The sequence below is a fragment of the Phyllostomus discolor genome, chromosome 4 (genome assembly GCF_004126475.2).
Source record: "Phyllostomus discolor isolate MPI-MPIP mPhyDis1 chromosome 4, mPhyDis1.pri.v3, whole genome shotgun sequence".
Classification (NCBI taxonomy): Eukaryota; Metazoa; Chordata; class Mammalia; order Chiroptera; family Phyllostomidae; genus Phyllostomus; species Phyllostomus discolor.
Window position 1 is genome coordinate 62,513,658 of NC_040906.2, and position 15,879 is coordinate 62,529,536.

General features: G+C 44.8%; 1 protein-coding gene across 7 annotated transcripts in view; it reads right to left on the bottom strand.

Moving 5' to 3' along the window:
- TANC1 (tetratricopeptide repeat, ankyrin repeat and coiled-coil containing 1) overlaps window positions 1-15,879 on the bottom strand; it is a 221,118-nt gene that overhangs the window by 157,341 nt on the left and 47,898 nt on the right. For 3 of the 7 annotated variants that reach the window (XM_028508691.2, XM_028508689.2, XM_036023437.1), the window contains one exon: window positions 9,333-9,441. The exons of 2 other annotated variants lie outside the window; for them this stretch is intronic. Coding sequence is in view for 2 of the 5 variants with exons in the window: in XM_036023435.1 (XP_035879328.1) it covers window positions 9,333-9,441; window positions 9,889-9,940 (161 nt within the window). In the remaining 3 variants the exon portion in view is untranslated. Of the gene's footprint in view, window positions 1-9,332; window positions 9,442-9,888; window positions 9,956-15,879 lie in introns of those variants that run through there. 2 more of the 7 variants (XM_036023435.1, XM_028508687.2) reach the window with 1 other exon arrangement.

Here is a 15,879-nt window from a genome sequence, read left to right on the forward strand (position 1 = left end):
CCCCTCCTCCACTTCTGTCAGTGACTTGCTATGATGCTATGAACAAGGTTATAACCTCTCCAGGCCCTAATTTGACTAGGATGGGAATACTCATGTATTTTTTTTATAACTCCCCCAGAGGATTCTAATGTATGGCCAGCATCACTTACCACTAACTATATTCCAGGCCCTACTCTATGCACCTAATCATTTAATCCTCACATCCACCCTACACAGAAGGCACTATAAATACCTCCAGGCTACAAAGGCACAGAGAGGCTAGAGGCATGCCCAGCATTACACAGCTCGTAAGGACAGAGCCAGGGTGCCCATCCAGGCAGTCTGATCCAGAGCCTGACCATGCAATCTCTATCCTGTGCCTCCTTTTTTGGATAAAAATGAAAGAGACTAGCTCCCAGGGTGCTGATGAAGTGGTCACACACAGACAAAACCTCCACGTAGGAAAAGAAGAAATCATCTTTGGACATACCCCTCCACCCCTGGAGCAGCATCTCATGCCTCAAAACTATCCTTAAAAAGAGAATGTACTTCGAGAGACACCAGTTCCTTAAGTTCTGCTAGGCATCCAACTTATTAGAGTTATTTCAAACTACATTGCTGTGTGTGACCTGGAGGCATCATGTGACAAAATACATTCTAAAATGTGCAAGCTCTTCACGAACTCACAGGGAGAGGATCATTGGGGCAGAGATCGCTGTCTCACATGCAGAATGCTCCCCTGTTCCTCACGGTTTCCCAGAAGGTAAGAACTATGTTATTCAACAGGGGCTCAAAAAACCACCCATTTCTTACTATGTGAATTGCATGAAGCTGGTGAAAAGGTAACGGGATGGGGCAGAGAATGGCCCAGTGCCTGAACTTTCTTTCTCCAGGCAGTTGCATGCAGCCCAATAGATGTAATCAAGTTTTAACCCCAAACACCAAGTACTACATATAAACAAGGGTACGCCTGCAGTGCAGAGCTGAATCGTAGCCATACAAGCATCACCTCTTCCCACAGCTAAAGCAAACAATGCACACATCACTGTGCTTTTACCTGAAATTGTAAGGGACACAGTCCTCAGCCACACACAGCCGGCTGCAGGAAGCAGGCCTGACAGGGACTTCCACAGGGGCCTTGAGAAAGGTCGCAGGGGAATGGACAATGACTTTAGTTTTTAATTCCCTCTAATAGCCCCACATGGGGAATACCAGAGCTCCAGATGATAAAAGTCAAAGACAAGTCATGCCAGGAAACAAAAGCCAAATATGTCGACACACTTTTTTTTGTTGTTATTAACAAAACCAGTCTCAGAGCAAGATGAAAAAGACACAAGGGTGCCACCTAAGGCAAGAGTTTGCAACCTTTCAAGTGACATGAACTGCTTCAGCAATCTAGACCCTCTAATCAGAATGCTTAGAAATGACTTTGACATCGAAAACATGACTACCTCCCCCCCAAAAAAACCCAATTATATCGAAACACAGATATCAAAATACTACTTAGAAACAAATCTGTGATAACAGTAATATATGCTTCTTAATGCATAAAATACAAGATACAGCTGCAGATCTAATAGCTCTGGTAGTTTCTAAGCGGTGACAGGCGTAAGTGATAGTTTAAACTATCTCCAACAATGTGATACAAAAATCTGTAATTTCTATGTGCCAAACCCACAGGTGCTACTGGGAGTAAGTACATGGATTGGTGCCTACTTTCGTGATTGAAGGAAAAGCCACAGTTTGGTTAGAGGTTAGTGAAAATGAAGATATAAAATTTTTTCCACCCATCCAAATTCACAGAACCCCTGAAGTCTGTCCAGTGACCCAAAGGGTGAAGGCCCCCGACCCGGGCTATCAGAGTCAGACTGAATGGAACAATTACTCAGACTCGCCGAGAGCTCTGCTAATAGCTCAGGTGCCTCTAGAGAAACAGAAGTTCAGCTTTATCCCTCTCACGGAACCACTGAAATTTTGAACATTAAACAGTAATTTGGTAATTGGCAAACATCAGCAGGACTGGGTATTTCACATATGTCCCACTCCTAGCAACCCCATGCCAAGTCCTATGATTAGTCTTCAGAGGAGTCTGTAAAAGTTCTTCTGTTTAACAAGAAAGTCCATCACTGCCAAATTACAAACTCACCAACAATAATTGGCCTGGCATTGAAGGAGAAACAACTGGGAAATTTTTCAGTGAGACAATATGCAAAAACAGGAAAGCCAGGTTAAATATTTTGGAGTGGTAATATTTTATATTGGCTTTGTTGCTTTCTTGGATGCTCTCCTTACCTTTTTAAAAAGCATTTAAGATACAGCAATTAATTGGATCAGACCTCTAGCAAAGGTGGTACTCCAGGCGTGGCTTTCCCTGCCCCCAGCACCTCTCATACCTTTCCTTTCCCAGCTGCGTGCCCTAAATCAGGGGATGCCCTGACTTATAAATATAATTCAGGGTCCAAAATACATGAACTTGCACTGGGCCACTGCCAATTTCTCATGGGTCCCGGGTAACTGAGATGGTTTTTGTTTTCATGGTTAGGACCTACAACAACAGCTGCGAGGGCGTAAGACTTTTCCTAGACTCATAAAATTACCTAAGTCTGGCTCGCAGTTTCAGCTGTGGCAGCAGCCAAATTTCCCAGAAAGATGCAAGCCTGTGTAGTTCTAGGAGAGCTGAGGTGGTATAGCTCTTGTATACTAAACTGAAGGCATCCAAACCCCACCCAACACCAAAAAAATACACGTCAACTAAAGTTTGAATTACAGACTTCTTCCTATGCATCAGGATGACAAATGTCATTTTTATGAGTCCCAGAGAATTTTAATCAAACCTATGACATTCAAGCTTTAGACACAAAGTTATGTGACATGCCCTGTATGAACACCAGGTGTCTTGTTCTATAAAACCCAGTGAAAGGTTCAATGAAAGTCCTCAGTAACTCTGCGGTGAAACCTTTGATCATGGATTCTGTCACCACTTCTCTGAACATAGAAAGACAGAATAAAACACAGCTCAGAGCTAAGAAACAAAATTGGCACCGTGACGTGTAGCAGGAACCACACAGGCGTGCCCGCGCACACTTAGCTCACTGTTCTTCCAGTCGGGGCGGGGGGAGGGGTGAGTTTCAGAAACTACAGTCTCCAAACTGAGAAGTTTCCTTTACATGTACGTGTAGCACAGTTAGAGTTACTTCCTACATGTAAGTGTGTGGTCCAAATGTCTCCCGTTAAGGAAAAGCAGCCCGATTATAACCCAGTGGGAAATAGGAACACATGTTTCTTCAACGTCTTTAAATCACAGACAGTGGATGTGAAACTATTCTAGATATAATGAAGATGTTGCACAGATGTATCAAGTTTTCACGGTGTCAGTATAACATCTTTCTGGTGCAATAAAATATGTGAGTCTGCAACAAAGCTGGATATAAAATAATTTTTTAAATATCTAGTCCTTGCTTTTATGCACTCAACTTCCCAAACCAATTTCCTTCCGCCTTGTCACAAACCTAATGAAGCCCATATTTCAGTGTCCTGATAATTCACTGAAAACCACAAAGACGTTTCATCTCCAACTCAAAGTTATGTTATGACTTCTGATAATTACCTCCTCTTAATAATACTGTAAGTCTATTACAAATAGAAGACCTAAATTTACTCCACAAGTCCAATGAACCACCATGAAAATACTGGCAGAGGTTGAAACAAATACACCCTGTGGCAGGCACCATTAAGTTTGTCATCATGAAGTATCTTGTTCATTCCTCACAGCAAGAAGGCGGTAGGAGCTATAACTGGCTTCACTGACAGAGAAAGAAAGAAACTTAGAGAAACTCAGAGAAAGACAGAGACTTAGAGAAACTCAGCAGCCCCACCCCAGGCCACCTTCCCTCTGACCACCAAACTCCACTCCCTTTCTTGGAGAAAAACATACTGGAACCCTGCATTGGGCATACAAGATGACATAATGTACAAGATCAGCCTCTACTGCGCAAACAAGAGGCCTGAAGATAGCACTCTCACAAAATTCCTATGTTACTGTGATAACTGGGTTTTATTTAAAACTGTATCACCACATACCCCTAAACATTTATACTTACCCTTCTGAAGGGGAAACTGGATGCCATGATCACAAATAAACAATTCCAAAGCACTCAATGTTGGCTCTCTTTTCTCCATACCATTTTCTTTGGGAGACAAAATCATCTTAAAACCACGTTGTTCAACTGCCGCCTCCCCAAGGGCAGCTCACAGACCTGTCTCCGCACTGCCTGACCGTGCTGCGGTGATGTGCTTATTCCCAGCTTGCTGGCCTCGGCCCTCCAACACAAACGCAGTTTGTCCAGAACAGCTCTCCTTCCTCTTCCCCCAGAACCCACTCACCAGCCTGTGTTCCAGGTTGTTGCCAAGAAGCAACCCCCTGTTAGTAAACCAGAGTCCCGGTCTCTATATCCTCATGGCCTCTGTCCTTGTCTAGCGAACATTCATCAAGTTACGGAATCTCACCAAATCCGTCCCCTCCCCACTCTCCCACCATTCTGGGGAGGCCTTTGCTGTCCCCCACGGGACTAGGCCAAAAGCTTTCGACCTGACTTCTCACACTTCAGCCCAGTTAAAGGGCATCGGAACCACCCGCAGGGCTTGTGAAGCCACACTGCTGGGCCCCATCCCAGAGGCTGATCTTTAGGAGAGAAATGAAGCTGAGGCTCCATACTTCTAACAAGTCCCAGCTGATGACAAGGCTGCTCCTCAGGGCCCACCACCCTGAAAGCCATTGCTTGAGACACCCCCTTTCCACCTCACAGGAATTCTTCCTGAAACGTCCCTTCATCCCCCCGTGAAAGCCATTTTATACCTGAAAATTTAAGCCTGTGATGACTAAATTTGGACGGTAAAAGCTTCTACTCAGCAAAGACCCACCGTCTTTAGATACATTGTCTCTGTGACTTGCAGTTAAAACTCTGTAACATATACAGCATCACCTCAAATTTATAAGGCAATTTTGTAAAGAAGAAAAAAATGAGACTTAGAGATGTTATATGATTTCTAAATTCCACCAAAGACACACTGGTTTTATACATTCATTATAGGGGACCCTCTTCAGACAAACTTTATTACCATAATATGATGGGAAGGAGAGAACTATGAAGGAAAAACAACAGTGTTTTCTCCCCAGGATGGGGCAAAAGGAGAGACCTATGAGGAAAACAAGTACAGAATGTCCCACACCACCGTTAGGGTTCCTTTCGGTACAGTGCAACACGTGTCCAAATCCACCTCCTGCCCCAAGACCAATTTAACAGAATGAAGAAAACTTCAGTAGACTCTGTTTTAATTTACCTGCCTACAGCTAAATATGAACTATCTGGTTTTTGTAGATTACATGCTTATCTGTTCTAAAATAGTTATGCTCAGATCTGATAAAAATTAGATCCACATATGGCCTACCTGATAGAGCCTCTTCTGCCTTTATCACTGCCAGCAGGTGCATGATTCAATCAGCATGATGAGGCAGACAACCAGAAGAGTTTACACTTTCACATGCTATCATATGTAAGAGAGAGACAGAGACAGAAGAGGCTCCTCTGAGCTGGCCAATGATTGACTTCCAAAAATCGCCCTGAATTTTTAAGCATGTTCCCTTATGCCATTCCTTCTGACTATCATAAAAAACCCTTTGAGGATACACAGCATGATCCCACCATCCTAATCTCAGGCAACCCAGCTAATAATGCTCAGCTAATAGAGCCAGGGATTGGACCCGGGTGAAGATACAGACCACAGCTTTGCCATTAAGGATCTTGTCCTTAGTACCTACTATGTAAGAAAAAAAATATATAGTTATGACACACAAATATGAATAAGACCCACTTCCTGCCCTCAACAAAGTCAACCTACTCACCAGAAGTCTAGAACAGTGCTGTGTTATGATGGGAATGGAGCAAGACTTTTTTGGAGTCAGGCAGAGCCACCCACAGGTTTAAAATCCCCAAGCCCTAACTCCACTGGGCTTTATTTACATGCCCTTTGATCCCGGGCCTCTAAGATCATCTCCATGAACCTTAGATCCCTCATTTATAACAGAGGTGACATACCACAAAATAGCTGTGGGAATTAGAAATAAACACATGAAAAGTACCTAAGACACTGCCTAGCATGAAATGTATATTACATACATAGTCAAAATCATCTGTTATTAGATCTGCTGATACAGGCCCAAGTGCAACTTTTAAAGCCCATAATAATAAAATGTCAGCAGAATGGTCTTTTCCTTTCTTATTTAGACATTAAAATGATAGGACAGAATCGCCAATTAAAATATGGGGCTGACTGAAGGAGGAGGAAGGATGAATCACAGTTCTGGCTTGAATAATGCCAATGACCAAAGTGGGAAAGCAGACAGAGACACGGGGGTGAGGGGATTTTGGGAGAGGGCTGGGGGCAGGAAGCAGGCAATAATTAAGAGGAAAAAGGGTTCAGTTTGGATATTGCAAGTTAAAAGTACATATGAGTCATCCAAGTAGAAATGCCTAAAAGATTGTTTGAGATGAGGGTGAAATGAGAGTGAGACTTGAGAGCCATTAACATGTGGGTGGTAACTGAGGTCATGGAAGTACTGTGGTCCCCCAAAGAGGCTGAGCAAACTAAAGAAAAGCACCAAGGAAGAAGGCCCAGAAACAGGATCATTTAAGGGCAGACACAGCAGGACCTAGGAAGAAATGAAAGAAAGAAAAGAAAAACAGTCAAGAATGGTGCAAAGGAACCTAGGAGACTTTTGCAAATGAGGAATGGCATAGAAAGTAATACCAAGAGTCCTATCAGGCCCTGACCCGTGTGGCTCAGAGGGTTGGGCGCTGTCCTGCTAACTGAAAACTAAAAGGTGACTGGATCTATTTCCAGTCGGGTCACACGCCTGGGTTGTGGGCCAGGTCCCCGGTGGCCGCACACAAGAGGTAACAGATCAATGTTTTTCTCACACATCAATGTCTCTCTCCTTCTCTTTTTCCCTCCCTTCCCCTCTCTCTAAAATAAATTTAAAAAAAAAAGAAAGAAGAATCTTATAAGAGGACATTTGTGATCTTAACAAGAGCAGGCTCATGAAATTGAGGCAATGGAAACCAAATGACCAAATGATGGGTCTTCTGTAAGGTCCCTCCTAAATGGTAAAATTCTTTGATTTCAAAATAGAAACTTCCTACTTTCCATGAAACCCATCATATTATTAAAACCTCACAGAACAACAGGTTGCAGGGTCTTCCTTCATAGAAAGGGAATTTGCAAAAGAAACAGTTAAAACCTACAAAAAAACATTTAAAATGATCCTTCCTATTAAGCTCCCATCTACTTCTCAAAGTTGGTCCCAGGGAAGGAGAAAAAAAATAGCTAATTCTCTGCCACCCAAAAATTGGAGGAGTAAAAAAAAACATGTATAACTTACTAAATAAATTTCCTGTCCAAAAAATCTCTAAGGGCAATACACTTAAATAGCTATTCAATGTTACTTTCAGAAATGTGTTACCACAGGTCAGAGGCTTTGGTTTCGATATGCAAATGTATGCATACTTTGGTAAAATTCCATGTAAGCAGATTCCCACCTGGATTTCTAAATAAGCCTAAGTTCTTGTTAAATACAGTAAATTGTCCTTCAACGTCCTTGTATACTTACAACCATAGAAAGTGTTGTCATAGGCAATTTTAAATTAAAGTTATAAAATGGTTCTACAATGCAAATTATGGCACAACAAGGGAATGTTTGGGTTGGCAGTATAAACTGGTTAAACTAGTTAGGAGAGTTCAAAACTAATTCCCCCCAAACATCTGACAGGCTAAGAAAGAGGTTTTTGTTTTTAAGTCTCTCCACATACAAATATTTTTCAAGCAGTTACACACCATCACCTTTTGAGGAGCTTTGAAAACACACCAACATCCAGCAAGGGCTCCCTCCCTTGCCCCTCAATTCTGACTCAGCACACCTGGGAAGCCTCAGTGTCCTCATTTTTAAAGCCTCTTGGGGGATTGTGTTGTGCGCGCCACTGCCGGGCTCCTGTCAGAAAGCTTTGCCTTTGGAAGGATCCCCCAAAGTTTGGGGGAGCAACATGGCTACTCTGTTCTTCATGGACAAGCAAGGCATGGCAGGAGGGTGAGTGCAGAACAGGGAATCCTGCTAGCAGGCCACCCCAGACAGATGGCAGAGGGTACCTGCATATCACATGGGTGATTCAAGAATTCAGAGGTTTAGAAGCAGCTATGACCCTGACCCCCAACTCCCATGGAGGAGCATTTCCAACATGCACAGAGAAAGGATCCACTGCAGAGTCCTCAGCGCCCCCAGTCAACCCGTGGATTCCTGCTCCACTGCCTCAACTGTGGGCAGCTGAGCATGCACGAGACCAGTCCTCCAAGCTGTGCTCACTGAGGACGGGACTGCAGATTGATTGTTCTCAGCCCATTCTCTTCCTAAAGGAAGGAGGAAATATTTGAGTCCTACCACATGCTACAATACACACTGGAGACAGGGAATGCAAATAAAAGATGAATAAAACAAAAATTACCCAGTAGGAACCTCCAACCTGACTAAACCCCTCAAAGTAGGCATTTCTGTTTCACAATTTACATGTCGGACTACAGTACAGGAAACCCGTAGATAAGAGACGGTCAGCAACTTTCCTAAAGTTCCTGAAGCCACACAAATAGAAAATACTCCTTGAAACCTGGGGGACAGGACCAACCCAGTTCCAAGTAAGTTACAGCAATGCCTGCAAAACAGGTGGGAGACAGAACCTCAATCAGTTGTAACAGGTGTGAACCTAAAAAGCCAACCCAGGAAGGGCAGTGAAGTAAGGAGAGTTGTAAATGTTCTCCTGTTTGCCTCCTGGTAGCTAAAGAGGGATTTGTGACTAAACTTCACGTAGTTCTTCATGGAGACAGGGAACAGGAGAATAGCAGTGATAAAAATAGACAGCCACTCTGACATTATCAAAAATCTGAAAACCTGTGTCAGCTGTACTTCTATGTAAGCAGACTGGACACAAGGACATTAGGCCAGTCACTCGACGTACAGTAATGTTTTCAGTGGGAAAGTACTGTGCCAGGCACTATAAAAAGACCAAAAAACACTGAAGTAGGCACAAGTAAGTAAAATTAGAAAAGTTCTGAAACAATGTACTAAAGCATCCATATTATTAAAGAGTGCTTTATTATAACTTAGTGATTTTTTTAATTATCCTTAAATTTGTATGAATAAAAACCCGATTTACCTCCAAAGCCCTCAACACTTTCAGAAAATAGCATATCTTGGAAAACTCGGTCCGTCAAGAGTCCAGTCCCTCCCTCACCTCTGAATTCCTACTCACCTCACCTCACCCCAGGCTCCACTTGCTTGCAACAGAGAGGAGCTGTCTCCCTCGGGGGCACCGGCCAAGCTCCTCCGGACAAGCTGACCACAGAGGGCTGGAAGACAAACTGGAAAAAAAGAAAACCTGTCAGCACATTCACACGGCGAGACACACAGCATAGAGTTTATAAAACCAGTTACAACCTCCTAAAAATCCCAACGAAGCCACGACGGAGAGAAAACAGACAGCAGCACATCCAGACTCCTCGCAGAGGGAAAAGCTGAGGGAGCTACTTTCAGATTCTCTCTGTTCCAGGCAACCAGGGACTTTCCCTGAACGCTCCTTGTCTGGAGCAGGGTACTGACGTGTCCCATTTACCTCCTCCACTATTCTCAGGTTTTCTCTTTAAGAGATGCTAATGGGGGTTTAAAGCCCAACACACAATGAGATTTCTCAAAGGTTTAAGATAAGGGGCCAAGAACCTCTCTAAAACATGTTCTGAAGTTCTCTAGGTACCTCCTTCCCATATTTCCTGCCACACTCCTCACAGGCCCCAGCTCTCTAAGCAACTCACCATTTCCGAACACACTGCCCAGTTTCACGCTTTTGCTCTCCCTGTCCCCCATCCTGAAACACCTCTCCCCCACTCTGGAAATTAGTCATCCTCTACACACAGCGCAAGTGTCACCTGCGTGGCCTGGTCCAGCCCGCCCCCAGGGCATATCACGGCCCCCCTCCGCACTCAGAACACCTTGCTGGTACCTGTGTTCTGGCATTTGCTTCTTTCTGCCTTCACGTTCCCTCCTACCAGTGTCTCAGGGACGGGTCTCACCTGGTGTCCCCACACCTGCCTCCTGCTCTGACCAGAAGTGGAGGCCTATGTGTTGACTACAGTCCAGTGAAAGGCTTCCCATGCTTGGCTCCGAGCCTTTCCCTGGGAAACATTCTTTTCACCAACATTCATTTTCAAGGGAACTCTCCATGCTCAAACACACAGGCAACCAGGCTTTCACCCGAGTTGATTCCCTCCTCAGCAGCGCTGCCAAGGTTTCTTTGCCAAAAAGGACAAAATTGCCGAGAGTCACGTTTGGGCCAACCAAACCACCTTGGCAGGGCATCTGAGTACTACTAGGTTTGTGCGTGCAAAGATGGGGTGGAGGCCTTTCCTCCCTCTTAAGTCTGAGTGGGGTGCTGTGAACAACACGCCCCGCCTACCCTCCAGGATTTCAGGGCTGGCAATGGAGCACAGGCACTGTTCTGGGGAGGAGACCAGGTGACGCAAGGGACAGGCTCCGTCTCCCCCCAGATCAGTCATTGGAGCTCTCCCTCAAGCAGAACTCAGAGGAGAAGGCTCCACAGACCAGGTGGTCACCCACTGTCCAATGTTTAATGTTTCCTCCAAAAGGCTTTGTCGCATATTCAGCGACAGCCCACAGATGCTGCCAAGGCTTCTGAGCACCCCAGGTTCTTTCCTCACCAGCTTGCTGACCTCACTGGCTAGCACTTAAGCATTCACTGCAGGACAGCACCACCTGGTGAATAGTAGCTCAAATATCTGAGGCGTCCTCCTATTATTCGCTCATAAAAAGGATCACCTGCCACTTTGCAGAGGGCTCTGGCAGACAGGGAGGGAATCCATCTGACAGCTGCTGCCAGCACTTCAGCCAAGCTCCTTTCATAAAGCACACCTCAGCAGAAATGGCAGGCTTCTCATTTGTCCCCACCACAAGGGACAGACAAGTATACAAGAGTATCCATCATAGCCCGCAACATGCCCACTGTTAGACAGACCCTCTGCTCAGAGGATCCACAGACGTGTGTGCCCTTCAAATTAAGCGTCACAGGTTACACTCACACCTACTGTCTCTCTGGCTTCTTCTCCAACCAGAGAAACCCCTTTGTTACACTACTCTGTGAAGAGCAGGGGAACGCGTGCTTTCTGGGTTTAAGTCTACAAAGGCACCACTGTAAATTACATAGTTACAGATGTCCCAAAGGGAGTTGGCTTCCTGCAAGAAGGACTGTCCCTACAGCCTGTTTTTGTGGTGATGAGATCACAGAGCTGAGATTCTGTGTTTGGTCCTACATGGGTTTTAAGGGCCATATTCAGCAATTACAGAAAGGAGAACGGGAGGTCAGTGAGACCAGAGGAGCGTCTGAGCTGTTGTAGCTACAGTTAGGTCACTCGCTGACCGGACTCAGGAGAGAAACTCTGCCTTCACTTTTCATCTTTTGTTCTTCAGAATCTATTTTAAATTAGCAAAAACACAGAACTTTTCACTTTTGTTTGTTTTGCCATCCCTCTGTTCAAAGGCCTTTTCAATGCATAACGCAAAATTTGGGCCCAATAAAGTTCTGAAAAAAGTATTACGCTATAAAATATTCTCATGTAAAATGCACAAGATGACAAAATTCACTTGCTACAGGAATTTTTGTGGAGCTGAAACACAAGAGCTTAGAGACTAACTGAAAGATGACCTCAATTGCTTTTTATCTTCAGATCTAATTTCCAATTGACTCAAAAAAAAAAAAAACTACCTTAAAATGCTTTTAAAAAGAATTATTAGGATTAACCTCCTGGTCATCACCCTCTTTCAAGGAGAAACTTCAAAGTTGTTTATCCAATAGAAGTAAGCGTTCACCAAAAAAATTGTTTTCTCTCAAATATCCTCCTAAAAATCTAGCCCTGAGCCTCCACAGACCGCAAAACAAGGACGACTGTGTGCACTCGTGGTCCGGGCATGTGACTGTCAGCCCCACGTGACAGTCCCAACCCTCTGGGTGCGCAGGGCTCTTCAGCACCGACACTGCTCCAAAGCGGCCCAGGAGGTCACACGGCGTGGAGAAGGCCACCAGGCACCGCCTGCTGAGTTCACGAGCAGACTCCAGTCACCCTCCATTGTGCAGACTGAGTAGAAAACACCACCACAAAATCCTAGAGCAACTAGAAGGTCGGTCGAGTTTTTGTTTTGTTTCATCATGAATGCTGGTGCTTACAGAAAGCAGGCTTAAATAAAGAAGAAAGATAGCAAGAAGGAGAACTCTGTGGGGACCCAGCTCACACTTCAGACGTGAATGACAAAAGGCCTTATTCAAAAATACCTATTTCCACTTCAAATCTCGAGGCTTCCATTTTCCTTGAGACAAGTGTACTGTTACATCTATCAGCTGCCCAAGGTGTGACTTCGACCCCAACCACCCATCAGAGTCTCCTGGGGAGCTCTGAAAATTCTGATGCCCAGAAGAATTAAAACAGAATCTCTGGGGATGGGACTCAAATGTTGGTAATTCTTAAAGCTGACCTACTAATTCTAGTGCATAGCCAGGAGTGTGAACCACTACCCCTGACCTATTATTCTAAGGGTGTTTTCTTTCACTTTGGGAGGAGGGAAGGAAATATTTCTGCTTAAAAAAAAAGAGGATGGAAGAAGAAATACAAATGGACTGGGAAAAGAACTCCAAACCTGAAGTCAGTGACAACATGCAGGAGATGACTTCTGGGCTGGGTATGAAGTGTGGCCTGCAGGTGCACCAACCCCGCACCCCCCCCACCCCCACCAAGGGAAAAGACGGGCAAGGGGACAGGGTGAGTTGTTCATCACCTAAGTAAGCCCTAGCCGGCCTCCATCATTGAGTTGGCAAGAGGTATTAAAGCTCATCTGTAAAGAACATTCTTTTGTCAAGTGTTTACTATGTGAGAAGTGATATAACATGATGGCTTTCACATGTGAAGAAACTACTAAACTATTTACCGCTGTAATTTCTCTTGGTTCTTCTAATAACAGCACTGACAGGTTTTTTTACTGACAACCCGTATTTCCCAGCCTGCCCATCTAACAAAGCACGTGCTCATTATAGGATAGCTGCCTGGAGTTACACTGACCAAAGAACAGGACTTGCCTAGGTGTAAAGCCAGCTGGCTTCTAGGAGGGCTGAACCCGACTTGATTTCAATTAGCATCATGATGTGCTCAGATGCGGCAGTGACTGCGTAAGAGAACCTGTGCGCCTGGGTGAAGGGCGAGGACTGCCGGAACACTGTCTCCAGCTGAGGAGCTAATTCTGCTTTCGCTCCCACGTCCCGTAATTCCTAGAGATACCTGCTCTCTACTGGGTCTCTACTAGAGTGACAAAAAGCTGGCTGTCCAGCTTGAATGCCTCCTTCCAATTTCTGTCTCTCTTGGGGGAATTAATCAGCTTTGCCTTATTCATCCTTTGCTATCTGTACCAGAATGACCTGGGCCATTACTGGACACCACCCCAAACTAAGTAAGAATGGAACCATAATAACTGAAGTAGAGCCCAAGAGTCTGCATTTTAAGCAACCACACAGACAAAGCAAACAGTCTGTGAACCAGTCACAAACCCTCATCAATGCTGCCTTTGAACTGGGCCGTCCTGCTAAGTCTCCCCCTAACCACTGCCACTTCGTAACTGGGGTTTCATCAACTCACCCTCCTGCTTGGTCTCCTGATGTATCTGGCCTGTCCATTGCATACTGGACTGCATGGCCGCTTACTCAAATACCCCTTGGATCCCAGCACTGCTGGCTCCCTGCTCCTGCCTCAAGTCACAGTTCTCTGAACTCCCAGCCGATGCAAAACTTCTCTACCACTTTCAACTGAGGGCTTCAGGTCTGCTGGTTTTCTCTCCCAACTGAACAGTAAGCTTCCTGAAGGCAGGGTCCCCGTCATCCCTCCATATCTTCCACAGGGCTCCATACATCTTAGGTTTCAAGAACAGTAGCTGATCCACAAACCAAGCCCCTGCCTCAGCCCCAACTTTCCTTTCATTCACCTTCCTCTCATTTCCCCCGAGAAACTTTTATCCTCTCCTTTCCATAACAAAATCGTTAAGGGCAGGAGAGGAGATCTGCACACAAGTAAAGAAAAGGCGGAAGAGAGAAGTCACAAGCTAGCAATCTCAACTATCCAGCAAATAGCTAGGAACTAAGATTTGGTCTTTCCAGCTGCCAAAACCTGCAACTAAATTCCTGCACAATTCAGAAGAGAACTTCCCAACCTCTTCCGAGCTCTACCCAGCACCCCCTTCCCCAGGCTCTCCCGAGAGCCATTTTCCTCCTTTAGATATAATTCTAGCAGGAGGGAAATACTTGGTTTCCCAGGCCACCATAAATTAAGAGGGTGGAGAGAGACTGTTAGATCAAGGCACAATGACAGCTCTGAGAAGCTGTGACTGACAGGAGACAATTTATAAATCCCAAACCATAGATTACAGGCTGCTGGGTTTAAATAGCCTTTCAATCCCCCAAAGTGTCCAAGGACACCAAAACAAAGCATTTTGAAACAGTGCAATTAGTAGCTCTGAGATTACCCCAGGCCGAAGAAACGTTCCTTCACTTTCAGTGGGTCTCCAGCCACTATACCCAGGCAGAGAAGATGCCCACAAGGCCAACCTCAGTCCCTAAGACCCACGTGTTCTAAGAAAAGGTAGGCGGAGAGGGCCCATATCCAACAGCAACACACTCTCTCTATGTGGTCTCCAACAGCCCTGAACACAGGGACAGACTTTCAGAGGCAGGCACACGCCCTCAGCATTGCCATTCTGATGGGGATCCTTCAACCGAGCTACTCCCAACCTCACCTCACGCTCCTCACGTTTCACCTACCACCTTGTCTTGTGGTATATGTGAGGACAGCTCCTCACCAGAGTAGGAATTTCCCTGCAGAGGGACTGCAGTTTGGTGTGGACACCATGTCCCCATCATCACATCTCAACAGCTGACACTTGTTGGCCCTTGGCCATTTAATCTGTCCAGAAGCCCTAAGGCCAGATGATCTTCAGGGGGTGGAGCATCTAAATGAGTGTGGTTTAAAATAGCCCAAGCAGCCCTAGTCTGCATGGCTCAGTTGGTTGAATGTCGTCCCACAAGGCAAAAAAAAAAAAAAAAAAAGGTTGCTGGTTTGATTCCTGGTCAGGACACATACCTGGGTTGTGGGCCTGGTGCCCAATTGGGATGCATGTGAGAAGCAACCCATCAATGTTTCTCTCTCACTTCGATGTTTCTCTCCCTTTCTTTCTGACTACTTTCCCCTCTCTCAAATAAATACAATCTTTAAAAAAAAATAGCCCAAGTATTTCTCTCATCTGTAAAGGGATTGGTTTTCCTGTTTTCTTACGCAGTTAAAAACGTAGGTTTAAATGTTAGATTCTGTGATCAATGGGGCAATCATCAGTTTATCTTGGAACCTAATCTGTATGGGAGCCAAGGAATGAATTCTGCACCATTGTGTGTGCCTATCTAGACCTCAAAAGTTAGAGTGAGCTTTCCCTCGAACTAAAGCAACTTAACTTCAAAGAGCTTCAATCATTTATCTATTCAGAAATGATACTGGGTAACTTCATATTTATGTCCTGATAAGTAACAGCATTCAAAAGTACTGATTTGCTTTGAGTTTAGCAAAGACAGTACTGTAATGACTTCAACTCACAGTTCTATAATATATGGTTATGATTTGTACTTAGAATTTTTAAAGTTTATTTTTATTGTATTTCCCCATTACCATTTATCCCCCTTATACCCTTTTCCACCTCTCCCTACCCTC